The sequence below is a fragment of the Aquarana catesbeiana genome, linkage group LG11, assembly GCF_042186555.1.
Source record: "Aquarana catesbeiana isolate 2022-GZ linkage group LG11, ASM4218655v1, whole genome shotgun sequence".
NCBI lineage: Eukaryota > Metazoa > Chordata > Amphibia > Anura > Ranidae > Aquarana > Aquarana catesbeiana.
The window spans coordinates 204,047,066-204,068,185 of record NC_133334.1 but is presented as its reverse complement, the minus strand read 5'-3'; the positions used below and the strand labels follow the sequence as shown (position 1 = coordinate 204,068,185).

At 41.6% G+C, this 21,120-nt stretch overlaps 1 protein-coding gene across 2 annotated transcripts in view; it reads left to right on the top strand.

The window, feature by feature from the left end:
- EDC4 (enhancer of mRNA decapping 4) overlaps window positions 1-21,120 on the top strand; it is a 470,500-nt gene that overhangs the window by 197,349 nt on the left and 252,031 nt on the right. For both annotated transcript variants that reach the window (XM_073605174.1, XM_073605175.1), the window contains exons 8-9: window positions 2,763-2,872; window positions 7,358-7,441. In XM_073605174.1, coding sequence (XP_073461275.1) covers window positions 2,763-2,872; window positions 7,358-7,441 — 194 coding nt within the window. The remainder of the gene's footprint in view (window positions 1-2,762; window positions 2,873-7,357; window positions 7,442-21,120) is intronic.

The window sequence follows — 21,120 nt, the reverse complement described above, 5'->3', positions numbered from 1 at the left end:
TTGATATGTGGCAGGCTCTACGCTACAAATCTATTGTATTCCGGTGTCCTGTATACAACCTTTTTAGATAAAAATTAAAATTTCTGCCTGGTCCTCCTCTTTGCCCTCTGCAGCCGCTTATTGTACCCTGGGCCTACGGTGCGGCTCTAGGGGCTCTCTGTGCCCATCCCTGGTGACTTACAGATTGTATAGTAGCGCTATAGATATAAACATCTGTCCCTGAAGAAGCCATATCTGGCGAAACATGTAGGACTTTCAAATATCTGTCTACGGAACTGGCCGCTACACTCTCTAGGCCGATTCCCGTAAAACGTCGGTACAAATGTTTTTAAATGTCCGAATTGTCCTGCACACCCTGTTTATGTGAATTTCATTTTTTCTTTTGTCCTTTTTTACCAATTTTGCTAATAAAATGTTCATGTTTTCTATCTAAGTATAATTGTGTATTTTTGGCACCGCTATAATCCTCGCACCCCTCTCTCCTTTACATGATTCTCTAAACCTGGAGGTGCATACCAGAGATTGCAGACCGTTGTCACCTCATGGGTATTTTACAATATGCAAGCCCACTACCTATACAGGAGCACATGAGTACCCCATAGGGGCAGCATGGAGGACCCTGAGCACAGATTGGAGGTGATGTCTGGTCCGAGTGACATCTTTTCTCTTCATACATACCCTGACATTGCGTTTTTTTTTTTTCCCACAGTGGACCAGAGCACAGGGACTTTTCCTCCTTTTTCTCAGTCATGACACCCCTTAGCGTCTGACTCGAGAGCTGCATTGTCCTAGATGCCTTATTATTCTTTTCTGAGCAAAGAATTATTCTCCTCCCATATGTCCCCTTAGGAAGGAAATGGTGAGTTTTTTTTTTTTTTTGTCCAGGCATCTGGTTAGGAACCTCAGAAGTGTAAGAGATATAGTCTTTCCTCCCAAACCCTATTTGAAATATCTCCAGCAGCCTTACACTTCTCTGCGGAGCATGAGTGATGTGCTGTGTCAGTTGTCACACATTGTTCTTCTGTCTGTAGAATTCTTGACATTGATCAATATCAAGCATGGATACTTGGATATCCCTAATTTTCCCCTATACCAACAATTCCTTCCCATTGCCGAAGAGGACAGCCATTTTCAGTTTGTAGCTCTCCCCGAACAGCTCACCAAGTCTTTACCAAAATCTTAAAACGGTGCTGGGCTTGTTGCCGTCCAGAGGGAATCATGTCCAAGTATACCTGGATGATCCACTTTTGCCTTAAAGTGGTGGGCCAGCCGAAATTTTTTTTTTTAAAAGTCAGCAGCTACAAACACTGTAGCTGCTGACTTTTAATAAGCACACATAGGGTGCCCGCGATGTCGGCCGACCCGTCCCTCGGCTCTCGGGTCCCGGCGCCACCATTCCAACTAAGGGAAACAGGCAGTGGAGCCTTGCGGCTTCACTGCCTGTTTCCTACTGCGCACATGCGAGTCGCGCAGCACTTTGTGAATGGGGCGCGCTGTGTTGTGGGACACACAGTTCCCAGAACAGACTGCGCTCCATTCCCCAGAAGACAATGTGAGGAGGAGAAGACTGAAGATCACCTCGGTGTAGGAAGTGGCAGATTAGGATGGTCTGCCTAGCAACAGCCATTGCTGGTAAGTTAAAAAAAAAATTTCTCAAAATGTTTAGGAACGTTTTCATGTAATTTTTTTTTTTTTTTTAGGGTGGCCCTCCACTAAAAAGGGAAAACCTTGGTTGATTCAGATGTTCCAGAACTTTGGATCCTCATCCTAAAGAAATTGGTTCTGGAATACCTGAGATATGCTCTGGATACATGGCATAACAGGGTGTTCCTCCTGCAGGAAAAACTTGGCTGTTTGGTTCACTAAGAAAGCTTTGGTGAGAGCCTCCATTAGGGTCTTGGGCTTTATGGTGGCCAAGTGCCATGTGCTCAGTGGCATTCCAGACCCCTGCAGTAGAACATTCTGTTGGTCTGGAGCAGATCAAACCTGTTCCCCAGAATCGGCCTGTGCGCATACAGGACAAGGAATTCCCTGATATGATTGAAGTTTCCATCATAGAACTGGGCAGATCCATTCTTCCACTGAACTGGACAGTTCTCACCACAGATGCGGTATAGTTTTTTTCATTGGTGTGAGCGGAGCAACTTTCACTCTGCTTTATTCTATAGGTTGCTTGTTTTGCCTTCCCACCAGTCGAAGCTGTATCAAAAATTGGGTTCTAGTCCTCTGAAAGGTCAGGTAAGGCCTTTGACCATTCTGTAACAGAGCCGCCCCCCGCCCCCCTTTAAGGGGTTGCTCATTATGCCCAGCCTTGTTGGACTTTGGTGATTCCAAGGGAACTTTCCTTGGTACTTTCAATCCTACAAAAGCTGCTCTATGAAACAACTGTAACTTTGCAAGGCCGCTACTTGGTTTTCTGTGCATACGTTTGCTAAATTTTGCAGAGTGAATGCTCTGCCATTGGCTGATGTCAGTTTGGAATGTAATGTTTTGCAGGCCATACTTAAAATGTGGTTGGCATTATTAGGCTTTAGGGTTTTCTTAAGGGTCTGTTTTTTTTATTTTTTTGGTTTGTTTTTTTTGCCTATTGGTTACGACTTTGTAACATCCCATTCATTATGATTGAAGACCTGTGTCTTGGACTGTACTCAAGAAAAGGATATTTATAAAAAATCTAATTATTTTTTCTTAACTTTTAACTAAGGCAAATGTTTTTTATACTCCAACATGTATCTTTTTTTTTTTTTTTTTTTTTTTTTCAGCGCTTAAGTGAAGGTGCTCTCTCCCCTGATGGGACAGTCTTGGCCACAGCTAGCCATGATGGCTTTGTGAAGTTTTGGCAGATCTATATTGAGGGACTAGATCAACCAAGGTATTTTTTTTTTTCTTTTCTTTTTTTTTTTTTCTTTCAGTTTTCATAATCAAAGTTTACATGGAATACAGCGGATGTATACAAAGAATTTCAATACCTCGCCAAAATATGTAAGGGGGAGATAAACCCATTATGCCACAAAACTGTAGTTGCACCCAGCGCCCTAACCATGAAATTGAACTATTCTGTCGATGGAGGTGTGAAAATCCCTGCGTGAGGCTGTGCACCAGCGATAATAGTTGCAATACACACAACCCTCGGGAGCCCAACCAGTGTAGAGTCCATCTGGCAGAAAGAGTCAAGTGATGAGCAGGTATCCTGGGGGCAACAAAGTGGGGGGGAAAAGGAAGATACAGGGGGTTTTGTGCTATACTGAGGTGTCAAGGCTATCATAGCCCAGGCAAAAGCAAGGAGAACTGAGATGAGGGGGCCGAAGGTTGTTGCCCAAAGTACACATGTCAGATTGCGTTCATAAAGGGGTGTTAAGAAACGATGCCCTGGGTTCCCAGATAAGTTAAAATTTCTTGGTCTTATCTTGTAAGAAGCTGCCAAGTTTTTATTGCGTCAATACCCGGGAGATTTTCTGTTTAGCTGCTACTAAGGAAACTGAAGGTTGTTTCCATGCTCTGGCTATTGTAATTTTAGCTCCCAATAGCATGTAGAAAAGCAGAGACTAAATAAATTTGGGGGTGTTATCCACCTTACTGTTTAGTAGAGCAATTTGAGGGGTTTGGGGGATGGCACAGCCTGTGACCTTGCGTAACATATGAAAGAATTGTTCCAGAAACCTCGGATTTGAGGACAGGACTACCATGTGTGAAAAAAGATGCCTATATGGTCAAAGCCTCAAAAACAAAAACAAAAAACAGGTGCCAGCGCAAAATAATTTTAGTATTGGCCTCAATCAGGGAGACATTGCTAACACCCTTAAAAGAGCGTTCAAAGCAATGGTGCCAGGTGTCTAGCTCCCATTTCTCCTCCAGGTCCTGTTCCCAGCTCCGAGCATAAGCAGGCTTATCTATGGCTGCGGCAAGCAGAGAGTAGATTATAGAGATACCTCCTTTCTGGTCCAAGAACTCAAAGCACCAACGCTCATATGCGTATATTCTGAGGGGTTTACTGACCCAGATGGAGCATAAAAAAATGTGAAATTTGAGAAAACCTGAATCTCTCTGTATGGGGCATTTCTAGTTTGCTGACACAGTAGCTAAATCAAACGCATGTCAGTCCTCCATGCACGCAAACAACGATCGCCCCACATATGTGAGGTATCGCCGCGAATGTCAGATCATGGGCAAGAATTCTAGCACCATACCACCTGTTTAAATCTAAAGTGGTAACCTGTAAAGGCTTTTAAGAAGTTGCCTATGGATAGCAAATTTTATGTAGTTTGTCATGGTTGCAAGGGCATTCGTAGTTTTAAAGCAAGACATGTTTGGTACCTGTTTACTCAGTGTAACAATCTTTTATATTTTACCAAAAATATTTGTTTATGTAGTGTTTATTTGAATCAAAATTTAAAAAAGTGTATTTAAAAAAAAAAAAAGTAGCATTTTCAAAAAACGCTGCGCAAATACCCTTTGACATACAAAAATGCAAAATCCACCAGTTTATTCTTTAGGGCCTTTGGTTAAAAAGAGAAATAAAAAAAAAAGAATGTTTGCCGATTCTAGGATATTTTCGGGCAAAAATTACTTATTGTTTCATGTGAAAAAAACATGCCAGAAAAGGCCTGGTCTTTAAGTGTTTCAATCACTACTTTATAAATATGGTCTTTTTGCGAGTTTATGGGCGTATGCCCATACAAGGGCCGTGTTTGTTGGCACTGTAATGCAATAGTACCATGCAGGCAGTCCCATTTATTTTAGTTGAGACACAGCGGCTGCAGTTTGAATGCTACGTTGGAGCGTGTGCATGACTCCGAACACACAGGGGACTATTTACTAAAATTTTAGAGTGCATAATCTGGTGCAACTCTGCATAGAAAACCAATCAGTGTCCATGTTGCCAAAGCTTAATTGAACAAGCTGAGGTTGAGAGTTTATTGGCTACCATGCACACCTTAACCAGATTCTGAGTGCACCAGTTTTTATAAATCTCCCCCACACTGTCTGTGTTTGGGTTAGCATACTCACACAGCTATCAGATTGGGAGCAGAGGCTGTGGCTGCTGTGTCCCAGTTGACCGGAACAGAATACCTGTGCATGGCCATGGTGGTGCACACAGCCATCGCATGGGCATATGCTATAATATGCCTTTGTGAACAAGGCCTAAATATAGTTGAAGATTTTTTGGGGGGTTTGTTCTACTCCCTTATGCAACCTGTTTGTTTTGAATTTATGCACCCATGATTTTCTTACATATTCTATTATGTTTTTTGTAACTTTTAAATGATAATATTCCTAAATTTTTTTTAAAAAAAAGCTTTTAATTTTTACAGTTTTTTTTTTTAACTTTGGGCATGACCCACATATGTTTAATTTTTAGCCTTTTTAAACATATTGCCCACGGGAATACAGTGCCTTTATAAAGTATTCATAACCCTTGAAATTTTCCACATTTGTCATGTTACAACCAAAAATTGAATAACCGTATAAAAACAGCTGTTCTGTGAAGCCCTTAGAGCTTTGTTAGAGAAGCTTAGTGAACTAATGGCATCATGAAGTCCAAGGAACACACCAGACAGGTCAGGGATAGAGTTGTGGAGAAGTTTAAAGCAGGGTTAGGTTAAAAATATTTTCCTAAGCTTTGAACATCTCACGGAGCACTGTTCAATCCATCGTCCGAAAATGGAAAGAGTGTGACACAACTGCAAACCTACCAAGACATGGCGGTCCACTTAAACTGACAGGCCGGGCAAGGAGAGCATTAATCAGAGAAGCAGTCTAGGGGCCCATGGTAACTCTGGAGGAGCTGCAGAGATCTTCAGCTCAGGTAGGAGAATCTGTCCACAGGACAACTATTAATTGTGCACTCCACAAATCTGGCCTTTATGGAAGAGTGGCAAGAAGAAAGCCTTTGTTGAAAGAAAAGCATAAGAAGTCCCATTGACAATTTGCGAGAAACCATGTGGGGGACACAGCAAACATGTGGAAGAAGATGCTCTGGTCAGATTAGAAATTGAACTTTTTGGCCTAAAAGCAAAACGCTATGCGTGGGGGGAAAACTAACACTGCACATCACCCTGAACACACCAGCCCCACTGTGAAACATGGTGGTGGCAGCATCATGTTGTGGTGATGTTTTTCTTCAGTGGGGACTGGGAAGATGGATGGAGCCAAATGCACGGTGATCTTAGAAGAAAACCTGTTACTCTGCAAAAGACTTTAAACTGGGGCGGAGGTTCACCTTCCAGCAGGATAACGACCCTAAACATACAGCCAGAGCTACAATGGACTGGTTTAGGTCAAAGCATATTCATGTGTTAGAATGGCCCATTCAAAGTCCAGGCCTAAATCCAATTGAGAATCTGTGGCAAGACTTGAAAAATGCTGCTCAGACACTCTCCATCCAATCTGACAGAGCTTGAGCTATTTTGCAAAGAATGGGCAAACATTTCGCTCTCCTAGATGTGCAAAGCTGGTAGAGTCTCGGGAACCATGAAACAGACGGACAGAAAATGCTGTATAAATCACACTGTTTAACAGCTGGTAAACTAGTCAAAACATAGCCAGGGTTCGGTAGCCGGTACGAGCAGAGACAGACAGACAGAGAGGAGGGGGGGAGGGAGAAGGACACAGGAGGCAGATAGCAGGCTGCGGTTGACGGAATCACGCAAATGGACCATGGTGTCAGGGCTCAGCAGCCATGATTGTCGTGGTCAGTTTGCAGGTGGGAGGGTATAGCCAGGCAGGATCAGCTAGGTTTTTTAGGATATACAGGGTTCTAAATGACACAGCACAAGCGCTGTGCTGTGTAACCTGCTTTAAGGGAACAAGATCTTTTATTTTTTGGGTTAACAAACGCTTTAAAGTGTTTTTATCTTTTTAGCACGTGATTGTTTCAGGGATCCACAACCACACAGCTGTCAATCAAGTCTGGGTAGCCACTTTTTCTCAAATGACATTAAACGGACTGTTTTCACGTAGATGCATGCAAGAATCAGATTTCCACTGCGGTTCTCAGTGGCACATCCAGCGATTACCTGCAGTGATCTCTGGATGCAATTTGTGTGCGTCCAGCAGTGATCACCGCAGGTAATTGCTGACTGCGCAGAGAGATATGTATTGCTGTAGCAGTCGGTGACCTGTCATTATAGTGAACGGGGATGGCGGCCGCACCTAGTGCTGAGAGCCGCATCGGGAACGCCATTGGAATTTTCACTCACTTTTAATCGCCAGTTTGAATGCAGCCCTAGTAAATGGACTCTACAGTATCTTTTATCATAAAGAAAACAAGATCCAGTGCACAAGGTGAAATTGTTGGTGATATGTACTGTACTTTAGTCATCTGACTCAAAATTAATTTTTGTTTTGTTTATTTTAGATGTCTCCATGAGTGGAAACCTCACAGTGGAAGACCTGTATCTTGCTTGCTATTCTGTGACAACCACAAGAAACAAGACCCAGAGTAAGATGCATGTACCTAGGCAGATTATACCCGCAGCAGTTTTCAGACCACTTAGTCTACCCACGTTTGTGTCACTGGGGACCGGCAAATCTTCAGCACTTACTGGTGGAGTTAACACTTTCCCACCAATTACCGTGCATTCCTATCTCCCACACATTCTTCTCTGCTGCTGAGGCAACCTATCATGGTGGTGAGCTACCAGGAATGCTAAGGGGTAGAAGAATTGCTGGAAACCATTGACACTATTTGGGAAGTGTTGGCACAGCATTCAGATGAAGCTGGGATCTGAAAGATATTACAGTATCAAATGATCTTTTTTATCATACTAATATGCAATATTTTTATTTATGTTAATTGAAAGTCACTTTAAAACACATAACATATAGCTTTGTTTGAAAGCTAAAGAATAAGTTCACCTCTAAAAAAAAAAAAAAAAAAATTTACAATTTTTTTTTTCAGGCGCCTAGAGTCACATTGCATCTCCTGCAGACATTCAGTGTGATCTATCTGGCTGTACATCCTACGCCCAAGCAGTTTCACACTGACAGACTTCATGACTTATCACAGCGCTCAACAGCGCCATGGTAGATTATTGAAAACTACAAGCCGACAGCCTCAAAGGAAGTTGGGACTCTGTGTGTATGTATGTATGCTTTTTTCTAAAAGTGACAGATTGTACGGGGAACTTCTCCCTCTACTGCTGCCACAGGGACAGAAGGCAGCGGAGAGAGGCTGCAACAGTGGGAACATGTTACACGGTCCACCCTAAAAACTGGTGGTACATGTAACAACATGTTTTCAAAGGTGAACTTATCCTTTAGGACACTTTCACACTGACAGCGCCCGGGCGTCGGCGGTAAAGCGCTGCTATTTTTAGAGGCACTTTTCCTTTGTTTTTGCAGCGCTTTATATACCGCACCTAAAGCTCCTCAAAGATGCTGCTTGCAGGCCTTATTTTTAGCGTCCTGCCAGCGCACCGCACCAGTGAGAAAGCACTCAGGCTTTCACACTGGAGTGAGAGGAGAGGTGCTTTGCAAGTGCTAATTTTAGCGCTATAGCGCCTGTAAAGCGCCTTGGTGTGAAAGCCTTAAGCCGATACGCTAATGAAATGTATGAGGAAAAATTGTAAAGCGTTTATCCCCTTCCTACCCAGCCACATACCTATAAGGCTGAGTGGGAAAAGCGTCACTCCAGGAGAACGTTCATCTTCCCAATAGCGCACCTTGTGAGTACCCCCAGGGCTGCGTAGTGTTCTGTGACCGCTGTGTCCCCCGCTACTGTGCTCCGAGCTTGTACCATGTGTTTGCTGTGACCTATCACAGTGATCACATGTCCCGCTGTAAACAATAGCATTCCTTCATGACGCTATTGCTTACTACTGTGATCTCTGTGGTTGGTCACAGTGATGACATGGTACAGGACCAATCACAGCAGACCTGTACCATTTGATAGTTTTGGCCAATTACAGCTATCACAGTAGTAAACAATTGCATTGCTGATCGTTGACGTTAAACAGTGTAAATTATTGCTAGTACAGTGATCATCACGGTAATAAGTAATTACAGTGTATGAAAACATCAAAAAACCCTGATCACCTCACCAGAGTGGAGGACCCATGGTGACACTACACTGCTCTGGTGACGGCTTGTAAAAAACAAAAATGAAAAAAAAAAATAGATATTTCTACATACTGTCATGCAAGCAAGTGTAGCGTCACTATGGTGGCATCATACTGCTGTGGCACTGATTATTTACAATGACTCTAATATCACTGTCAGTGTTGCCAGCCATTCGTTCAGATCACTGTCACAGCGTTACAATGTCACCAGACAAGGGTATGCCTGCAACAGTGTTCCTTATCACTGCCACACCAGTGCAGTGTTGCCTCTGCCTGCTGCCTATAATGACTCCTGGCCTTTATATTGATCACATTTCTGCCTGTTGCTGCACCGTTCCTTTGCCTGTTTGCTGACAATATCCCTACCTGTGGCCTGAACTCACATGTCTGACTGACTATATTTCTGCGAGACACCCTTCCCGCCATCCCCTGCTGACAACTGCATTCCTGGAAACCACAGGAACAATTTTTTGTTCTTCCTTTATTTAGTTTGCTGTACTTCCTGGCTACCAGTAGGCTAGGCTTGTTTGGCTTATAGGAACTGGGACTGCTATAGGTGACGCTATAATACAAAGAACCAAATGAAGAACACTCAGGGGCAATTGATTCAAATTATGATATCTTGGCTGATTAGAAGAGCTAAGTGTCAGGAACCATGAAACAGAGACCGAAAATGTAGTAAAAATCACACCTTTTAATAATATGGTAAAAATGGTACAACTGGTAAACGTAGTCAAAATATAGCCAGGGTTTGGTAGCCAAATTGGTTAGTCGGAAGAAGCCAGGAAATCAGGAAGCCAGAGATCTGCGTAGTCAGAGGTAGCAGACAGGATCAACCAGAAGGGACGTCAACAGGAACAAAGTAGAGAGTCTCTAGATATGTTGACCAAGGCGAAGGCATTGAAGAAATGAACTAGGCAGTTTAAATGGCCAGAAGGGGCTGGCTGTTGGCTTGACTGACGAGCAAGCATGATCACCAGGTGAGCCACTGTGGAACGATGAGTACTGACAATTAACCAACAGCTGAGCAACCTGCACACAGAGAAGGAAGGGCTGAGAGCCCAGCCCTGACGAGAAGTAAACAGCCCAAAATATTCCACTATAAACTGGGTGTTTGTTGAAAAATATTCAGTTTATTTGCACTGTGATAAAAAGCACAATCGACAATGATCTTCAGCATTAATTGGAAACCAATATTCTTATATACTGAATGCCATCATCAATGCCCAAAGCCCACCAAAATATGTTGCTCAAGGGAGGCACGCCAAGGGAGGCTTTACTATGATTGCAGCCCAGTCGCCGGGTATGTCCTGTAGATCGGGACGTCACTCTAAGTGACACGCTGGACAAGAGGTCATCAAAATCTGGAAGAGTGCCACTGGCTGGAACAGAGCATGGATGAGACACAAGCTAGAACGCAACAGGATGCGTAATCAAATGGTCCCCATAATACGTTTTGAGCATGGCCCTTTTTAAGTCACGAGACTGAGACAGTACTAAAACAATAAATAGGGGACATGCGGGGACCAATGAATATCTTAAAGGCACACCACACTTTTTTTGTCAACATCACTGCATGCATAATATCATAGTTGACAAAATACTTAAATATTTTAGAGGACAGAAATTAAAATTTATTGCTTTTAAAATGTACTAAAATCAAAAACATTTCTTAAAACCCCAACAAGTATTGTACAACCAGGGAGTACGCCTGGATATAAATTAATAATTAAAAAAAAAAAGTAAGACATAAGGGCAGTCACCCTTGCTATATAAATACAGTCACCATAATAAAATGATATATCTCAAATATGACTTTTACGTTGATAACCCTGTAGTTGATTGGATGCTCTGCCAATGAAACTCAAATCGGAACAGAAATATCCACCTATAACCAAATTATATAAACAATGGTTAAACTGAGGTAATGCGCAAAGAAAATGCATATCAATTACTGTAATCATTAATATTTTATGAAAAACAGGAACAAAAAACACAGAGGGATTCAAAACACTCACAGGATTAGGAGTGCTCACATGATGCTGTGCACCTCTACTTCCTTGTTCAGGCCATTGGATGACATGCTCAATTTGTATATCCAAAAGGAAGATCTCTCGTTGGATGTCAGGGACCTCTGGTTCTGAACTGCTTGATGTTGAAGACATTACCCGTCCTTATCTGTAAAGGAGAACTGACCATGATTAATAGGCAAGTGAGACAACTTCCCTTCCTGCATTGGAACATACTAGTTCTGCTGCCAAAATGAGAATTTGCATCTATTATGTTTTCCTTAGAGCACTTCAATCTTTTAGGTGCGATCATATTTTCCAGGTGCAAGCTTTTTTAAAAGTAATTTGGAGGACATATGATAATGAGGGTCCTAATTTTGGACCAGAGCATAAGATGTTCCAGTTTTTTTATTATGCTGGAAATTGCCCTGTATTTTTTATATAATCCTTTCATGAAATTAGGACCTACCTAACCATCTGTTCTCCAAATTGTATATCGTGTAGTGAAGTAGTGCTAATATAGCACGTCAAAAAAAAAAAATTCTCAAATGCTCATGGAAAATATAAACTCATATAAAAGTGTTCAAAGTCCTAAAAAGGTGCATCCCATAATATATATCTGAGCAATAATGCAATGAAATACAGTAAAGTGTATCACATAAAACCAAACTAAAAGTGAATTGTTTCCCAGGAGTAATCAGCATCCAAAAAAAATCAGGTGACTCAGAGAGGAGATCAGTTCCAAAGTTAAAAAATATAAATCAAGTAATCAGATTGAGTAAATAAGGGGATAAGGACAGGTGAAAGAGTCCAAATTAAAGATGTAAGATGGTAAACATGTCTTTCTGCAATCCTGCCCCAGTAGTGCTAGCCTCTCACCTTATAGATAGACCCCAACGGGTCTAATGGGGCACCAGTGAATGACCAGCCTGTTGCTTTCCTCACAGCTTTCAAGGGATCACTGCAGCTTTTGTCCTGTCTCCACTGTCTTTTCCTAGAAGAAAGTTTTCTCCCAATCCTATAGGTGGGGCAACAGTAAACGACCAGCCTGTTGTTGAAGCTTTCCTCACAAGGTCCAAGGGATCGCTGTAACTTTTTCTCCGGTCTCCACGGTCCTTTCCTAGAAAAAAAGTTTCTCCCAATCCGCAAGATAGAAGATAAAAAAGAAGGCTCTCCATAGTGTAGTAGGTTTAAAAGTTCAAAAGTAATTTATTTAAAAAATCTAAAAACTCCTTTACAATAAAATTGGCAACAGCAGGCCAGGCAGCAAAAAAAGTGTCAAACAAATGAAAAGACGACTTTTTAAAAATTATTATTATATTCTATATTAGCGCTAACTTCACTACACGATATACATTTTTTTTTTAGAGCTGTTGGTTACACTATAGAAGTTTAGCTGCTTTTTTCATTTAGCACTTTATATGTATGCACTTTATTAATTAGCAACTTATTTGTATTGATACACTGTTGGTAGTGCATTAGTACTTTGCCATATCTGTTCCCCAAATTACTTTTAAAAGAGCTCGCACCCTGATAAAACTAATTGCACGTAGTAGATTGAAGTACTCTAGGCAAAACAGAACGGTAGATACACGTTCTTATTTTGACAGTAGAACTGGTATATTCCAATGCAGGAAATGTTAACCAAAGTCTCTATATTTAAAATGTAATCTCTAATAAGATTTGGTAAATGAGATTTCCTGACCATGAGTGAAATATTCAACACAAGAACAGAATTGTATTGGTTAATAGTATGAAGATCTAAAGCTAAAAAACGGCAAAGGAAAAAGCAAGGGAGCGCAAACCTAGTACTATATACAGACAGTAAGAAAGAAAAGACCCAAGACAAACCTTTAGATAAGTGCTAGGTATATATTCCATAATTACCATTGAACTGTGCGTGGCGGCTGCAATCTGGTGTTCCAAAACTTCTTCCTCCTCCGTCAAGTGTCTAGGCTGAAATTGGCTTCTCCTACATTGGCTTGCATGGGGCAATCCTGTTTAGTGGGCCTATCTCTTATTCTGTCAATCCAAAGCTGAATCATCTCTTCAGGATTTGACCATTCCCAATTTCCTGGGAATGGTCAAATCCATTGGCTTAAGCCAGCTCCCTTTAAGACAGACCTTAGCACAATCTCTTTTTGGAGGGAAAATTAAAGTGGGAGTTCATGCAAAATCTAAAATCCCTGCATCTATAGACACCAGGGATCTAACACTAATGTCTATATCCCTGTAAAGAAAAGATGAGTAAAGATACTTTTTTTGGAAGCCGCTCTGAACCACTCCGACCCGATCTCCAGCACCTGAATCTCTGCAGAGGACACGGACGACAACTGCTGTATAATGAATGGGAAGTGACGTCACCCATAGAGTTACTATGGGGCTTCCATTGTCCCCCATCTCCTCTGCACCCGCCTACACAGAGAAGCCGTGGCTGACAGCTCAGCTTGGGATCCGGTCGGAGCAGGTCAGATTGGCTTCCAAAAAGCTATGTATGCTTGTTTTTTCTTAACAGGGATAGAGAGGTTAGTGTTAAATCCCTGGTGTCTATAGATGCAGGGATTTTAGATTTTGCATGGACTTCCCACTTTAAGTATGCACAAGCCTGTGATAGTTATGGCGGGAAAATGGTGTCTTATGAAAGGATGGCCACCCTCATTGCATAGCTAAACAGGGGGATCCTTTGAAGTGGATATATGTAAAAACGAGGGTTGGCTCCCACCGTTCAGATAAACAAACTCAGACCAGACTCCGACATGTCTGGGAAAAACCTTCTGACTTACGGTATTAATTAATAGACTATTCCCCTTGGCGTTCAATTACCCTCCATGGTATGACTGGTGCACACTTTTTTTTTTTCGTTCAATCCAGCGGGCTGAACAAAAAAAAATTGAGAAGCTTGCTGTACTAACTATACAATGTTAGTACAGCAATCTCCATGTTGAGCTATTGTATTCTGACGGGAGGACTGTCAGAATATGTATTTTCTTAAATCCTTGTACATACGGCCGGTATTCAGCCCGTGTGTACCAGGCTTTAAGAAAATACATATCAGAAGGCATATCATCCGCTCACATTTATCAAACTTTAACTAAAATATATTCATTACGATGTTCTTTACATCTGCTAGTGTAGATTTCACATAAATTATCTAACAGGATGCAAGGTTGTCTAACTTGGCAATTTATTAATCGTGGTCATTTACGGATAGGACATGTAATATCTTCAACATCAAGCAGTTCATAACTTGTTCCTCGGAGGATGCGGTTTATATTCTGCAATTTTCTTGCAATCTTATATGTGGGGCATACAAAACGCACACTACATAAACTAAACTCATCAAAGAGTGCTCAGACAAGCATAGTGTGCCTCACCACTTTGCAGCATGTCACAAGAAGGATATCAGAGCTCCTAGGGTTTAGGATATAGAATGTTTATATTTATTTATATATATATATGTGACTTTCTTATATAGCCAAGGTGGCTATTGATTTCATTATGTAATAATTGGAGTCTACATGTATTCCTTTTATTCTGTTGGTCTAAATAATTGTTTTTATCTTGCATAGTTACATAGTAGGTGAGGTTGAAAAAAGACACAAGTCCATCAAGTCCAACCTATGTGTGTGATTATATGTCAGTATTACATTGTATATCCCTGTATGTTGCGGTCGTTCAGGTGCTTATCTAATAGTTTTCTTGAAACTATCGATGCCCCCCTGCTGAGACCACCACCTGTGGAAGGGAATTCCACATCCTTGCCGCTCTTACAGTAAAGAACCCTCTAGGTAGTTTAAGGTTAAACCTCTTTTCTTCTAATTTTAATGAGTGGCCACGAGTCTTGTTAAACTCCCTTCTGTGAAAAAGCTTTATCCCTATTGTGCGGTCACCAGTACGGTGTTTGCATATTGAAATCGTATCCCCTCTCCAAGCGTCTCTTCTCCAGAGAGAATAAGTTCAGTGCTCGCAACCTTTCTTCATAACTAATATCCTACAGACCCTTTATTAGCTTTTTTGCCCTTCTTTGTACTCGCTCCATTTCCAGTACATCCTTCCTGAGGACATGGTTTTACAATTTTGTTATTTATTGATTATGCTTATTTTTTTTTACTATTCGTTATTTTTATTTATATCCAGGCTTACGCTCTGATTTGTATGAGTGCTGTGATTTTAAGTAATATTCTTTTTCATTTTTAGTACATTAAAAAATCTATGTCCTCTAAAATTTTGTTTTTTTTAATGTATTTTGTCCACTAAAATTGGGGTGCATGCTGACGATGACAAAGAAGTGTGGTGTGCTTTTAAGATATTTACTGGTCCCTATTTATTCCCTCAGTGCCAAAAAAGGGCCACACCCAAAACGCGTTGTCATGGAGACGGCTTGATTACACATCCTGTTGCATTACAGCTTGTGTCCCACCTATGCTGTGTTCCGGCCAGCGACGCTCTTCGTGTGTTGATGTGCCGATCTACAGGACAGACCCGGAGACTGGGCTGCAATCATAGTAAAGCCATCGTTTGCTTGCCCCCCCTGCAGCATCATATCTCTGTGGCCATTGATGCTTCCATCTGCCACAGCCGCTATACTTTTACTAACATCATTGGCACGCAGACTGGATCTCTTTGGGCAATGCAAGCACGCTTTCTCAGGATGACTTTCACATTCTGGTTACGCTGTGTTTTTATCCTGAAGATCATTGTGGATTGTGCTCTTTGTGCAACTAAACAGAATACTTTTCAACAAACACGCCCATTTTATAGTGGAATATGTTAGGTTGTTTGCTGATCTCTTATAACCTGCCAAGATTACATCATTTGAATAAGTTGCCCCCGAGTGCTCTTTATTTTGGATTATGACATTTATCTCCACCACTCCAGGTGGTTTCCAAGTGTAGCTGCTGGGGACTCTTTATATTTATATTAACAGGACTTGCTGCTATAGCCTTAGTGCCTTAATATTTTCTAATATGTTATAGGTGACGCTACACTTGGCTAAACTCCCTGACCGTATAGAGGCGACCTTTACAGTACATTGGTTCTTATACAATTTGTTGATCTGTGTGATTTTGTATATAATCAGTCCAAAAAGTGAAACGATCTTGCACATGTGGTATTGTCATGCTATGATAATTGGAAATTGGATGCAAAATTTATGTGTAATTTATGCTTCTTGAAAGCCCAAAGGTGCGTCTTCTATTTTGGGCTTCTCTGTGTATCTAACCTGTGAAAAAGTCTAACGCATGTTGTATACTTGGAAGGCATTGTAGAAAGTGTTTTAGGATGTAATTATAACAATTTTCCCCTTTTGCTTTGTGTAAGAAATAACTTGTTAAAATTAAATTTTATTTAATTTCTAAATTTCCAAAAAATTGTGACAAATTATAAACTTCCCATGCCTCTTACTAAATACCTGACCACTCTCCAAAAAGGAGTCTTTGGGGGGGGGGGGATGTGTGTATTTGTACTGTTCTGGCTAGGGTTGCACAATTACTGTTATCTGTGCCCATACTAAGCATTTGCACGCGTATGCGTTCAAATGCTTCCATACCAGAAAGAATACCTTTCCGGTGCGATTTGAGCCTATACTAAATGAGTGGGTTCAAATCGCACTGCATGTGTTTTGAGCAGGAATGCGATGTGATTCCTGGACTAATTACATGCGGTTTCCCCCACCGCCCCTGTGTGAACCCAGGCTTGTCATAGGGACTTCACAAAAGGGAAAGAGCGCACCGGCTCTTAGTGCAGCAGTCCTTTATTAAAATCTTAAAAATGAAAATGGAGTTACATTAGAGCTGCACGATTTTGGCTAAAATGAGAATCACGATTTTTTTGCTTAGAGGATAGATCGCGATTCTCTTAAGATTCTCGCGGCGTAACATCATCTTACACATTAAAACAAAAAAAATTGTGTTAACTTTACGGTTTTGTTTTTTTTTTTTTTTTTTTATTATTTATTGAAGTGTATTTTTTCCCCAAAAAATTGCATTTGAAAGACCACTGGGCAAATACAGTGTGACATAAAATATTGCAGCAATCGCCATTTTATTCCCTAGGGTCTCTGCTATATATATTTTATGTTTGCGGGTTCCAAGTAATTTTTTTAGCAAAAAATATTGATTTTAACTTAAGGAAGAAGTGTCAGAAAAAGATTTAGACTTTAAATGGTTAAACTTCCTGCATTTACTTGGCAGATTGCCCAGGTTATTTGTTTACACAGAGAAGTTTATCCCTTTGATCTAAGAAGGCAGTTAGTTACAATGTTTCAAGTTCTAAACTTGGCAGACTGCCCAGATGCTTTCTTTTGACAGCTGAGTGAGCAGATAATCTCTCCACTTGTTTATATGAAAGAATCGGCAAACTCAGCAGGACAGATCGTCAGAGGGGGTGAATCGAGATCACGATTTTTTAACGATTAATTGTGCAGCTCTAAGTTACATTCACAATTTGTAGACCGGTATCAAGCATGACATCACATGTAACAGCAATGTCCTATGTGCAATTCACCTTCCTCTCCTAGTCGGCCTGATATTGGCTGTCAGCTCTGATATCAGCAAGATTCGGGAACTATGCTGACCCCAGCATACTCCCAGGCTCATTGCAGAACAGGAGAGCCTACCTCACCTTCCGACCGCTGACAGTGGGAGATATCGTGTGGAGAGAAGGGTTAGGGAAAGAAGGGGGTTAGTGGCAAGGATTAGATTGTCAAACCCTGTGGCATGCCGTTGCTATGACGAGTTTTGGAGGGGCAGAGCCTATTTTTTCAAGGAACCCCCAACCCTCCCTGCGCTATCACACACTGTCAGCAGTCTGGAGGTGAGCTGTGCTCTCCTGCTCTGCAGTGAGCCTGGGATGAGTTTTTTTAACAGTAAATTGAGCCTGGGATGAGTTAGCTGGGGTCAGCATAGTATCCGAATCCTGCCAATTATCAAAGCTGACGGCTGAGCAAATAGCGGGTCGACTAAGAGGAAGGTGAACTTACATATACAGTATCTCACAAAAGTGAGTGCACCCCTTACATTTTTGTAAATATTTTATTATATCTTTTGATGTGACAACACTGAAGAAATGACACTTTGCTACAATGTGAAGTAGTGAGTGTACAGCTTGTATAAAGGTGCAAATTTGCTGTCCCCTCAAAATAACGCAACACACAGCCATTAATGTCGAAACCGCTGGCAACAAAAGTTAGTACACCCCTAAGTGAAAATGTCCAAATTGGGCCCAATTAGCCATTTTCCATTCCCGGTGTCGTGAAAAATCTATAAGGTGAACTTTCACAGGACACCCTCTTCAATTGACACCCCCCCCCCCCCACAGTCCCGCTGACCTGTTGCACGGCGATCTCCAGTTCTGAGCCCCAACATAGCTGCGTCAGGAGTCTGGGGCTTAGAAATCCCCTTGGCATTCACGCGTCTCCTTTCCCGCTGACGGGACGGGCTACGTGGGTTCTGATTGGTCTGGGCCACCCATGTGACGGCGATGACCGATTAGAATTCTCTGAAACGTCCCCCCTGACTGGGTATGTTTTTGGAGATTCGGCTGCTGGGATTTTTAAGCCCCGGACCTCTGACTCGGCTATACCGGGGGCCCGGAACGGGAGATCGCTGCAATCCAGGTCAGCAGGACTAGAGAGGGTGAGGAGAGGGTCCTGTGTAATTTCACTGTACAGATTTTTCTGTAAAGGTGAACTTACCCTTTAAAGTGTTCAGTAGGGTGAACTAACACCCTAAATCAGGGTTCTCAAACTGGCGGCCCTCCAGCTGTTGCAGAACTACAAGTCCCATGGGGCATCGCAAGGCTGACAGTTACAAACATGACTTCCACAGGCAGAGGAATAATGGCACTTGTATTTTCGCAACAGCTGGAGGGTGGCCGGTTTGAGACCCCTGCTCTACATGTTTCTGCTGTACATGCTTGTGCTGATGCTGACCAATTAGAAGCCCTTTGAGCCATCCCGGAAGCCCTGCAGAATGAAGAGGGAGAAGAGAAGAGTAGGGTTTGTAAATCACCAGACTGCTGCACCATTTGTATAACACTGAGACAGGGTGGCTAAAAATATTATTATTATTTATTTTTTTTTATTTAAATGCAGATTTTTTTTTTTAATCAAATGTATTTTAATAAAATGCTTTTTGAGTAAAAATGTATCTAAAGATGGTTTTCTATTTTAAGGTGCATTTAATAATTTAGTTTATTCAGCATGAAATGGAGCTTAGTTATGTAACATGAGGCTGTATATTCTGCAATAATTACATTTTTTTACATTTTTTTTTTTTGTTCTAAAATTATGCAAATAATCTTTCTTCATAAATGTAGGCCTAAATGTATACTGCTACATTTCTTTGGTTAAAATAACTTAAATCAGCATATAATATTTAGGCCCCTTTTCACACAGCCCCGATTTTGCAGCGATTTTGAAGCAATTTCAGGAAATACCTGTGTAACTCGCATCAAATGCCAACGGACCTTATTTTGTACAGTAAATGTTTATGGGGAACTGTGTCAAATGCTTTTGCAAAATCCAGATACACCACGTCTACGGGCCTTCCTTTATCTAGATGGCAACTCACCTCCTCATAGAAGGTTAATAGATTGGTTTGGCAAGAACGATTCTTCATGAATCCATGCTGATTACTGCTAATGATATTGTTCTTATTACTAAAATCTTGTATATAGTCCCTTATCATCCCCTCCAAGAGTTTACATACTATTGATGTTAGGCTAACTGGTCTGTAATTCCCAGGGATGTATTTTGGGCCCTTTTTAACCGGTTCAATACAGGGCAATTTCACCCCCTTCCTTCCCAGGCCAATTTTTAGTTTTCAGCGCTGTCGCACTTTAAACGTCAATTGCGCGGTCGTGCGACGTTGTACCCCAAAAAAATTGACGTCCTTTTTTCACCACAAATAGAGCTTTCTTTTGGTGGTATTTGATCGCCTCTGCGGTTTTTATTTTTTGCGCTATAAACAAAAGAAGAGCGACAATTTTGAAAAAAACACAATATTTTTTACTTTTTGCTATAATAAATATCCCAATTTTTTTTTTAAAAAACAAATTTTTTCCTCAGTTTCGGCCGATACGTATTCTTCTACATATTTTTGGTAAAAAAAAATCGCAATAAGCGTATATTGATTGGTTTGCGCAAAAGTTATAGCGTCTACAAAATACGGGATAGATTTATGGCATTTTTAAAAAAAAAATATTTATTTATTTTTTTAGCGGCGATCGCGATTTTTTTCGTGACTGCGACATTATGGCGGACACATCGGACACGTTTGACACATTTTTGGGACCATTCACATTTATACAACGATCAATGCTATAAAATTGCATTGATTACTGTGTAAATGTGACAGGCAGTGAAGGTGTTAACCACTAGGGGGCGGGGAGGGGTTAAGTATGTTTCCTAGGGAATGATTCTAACTGAAGGGGGAGGGGACGCTCAAGGGGAGGAGACCGATCAGTGTTCCTCCGTTCTGGGAACACAGATCGCTCTCCTCAGAGCTGACAGGCTGTGGATCTGTGTGTTTACACACAGATCCACATCACATGCCGGCCCGGTTAACGGGCTATCGCGGGTGCCCGGCGGACATCGCGGCCGCCGGGCACACGCACCGGGTCCCGAGTAACGCGGCGGGCGCGTGCGCGCACTCCCTAGACGGCCGGGAATCCCAGGACGTCATATGACGTCCACCCAGGATGGGAGATCCCATCTGTGGACGTCATATGACTATGGCTGGGTATTGAAGTGGTTAAATATTGGTGCTACATTGGCTTTTCTCCAATCAGCTAGTACCATTCCAGTCAATAGACTGTCTGTAAAAATTAGGAACAACGGTCTGGCAATCACTTGACTGAGTTCCCTAAGTACCCTCGGATGCAAGCGATCTGGTCCTGGTGATTTATTAATGTTAAGTTTCTCAAGTCTAATTTTAATTCTGTCCTCTGTTAACCATGGAGGTGCTTCCTGTGTTGTGTCATGAGGATAAACACTGCAGTTTTGGTTACTGAAGCCCCCCGATTCACTCGTGAAGACTGAGGAGAAGAATAAA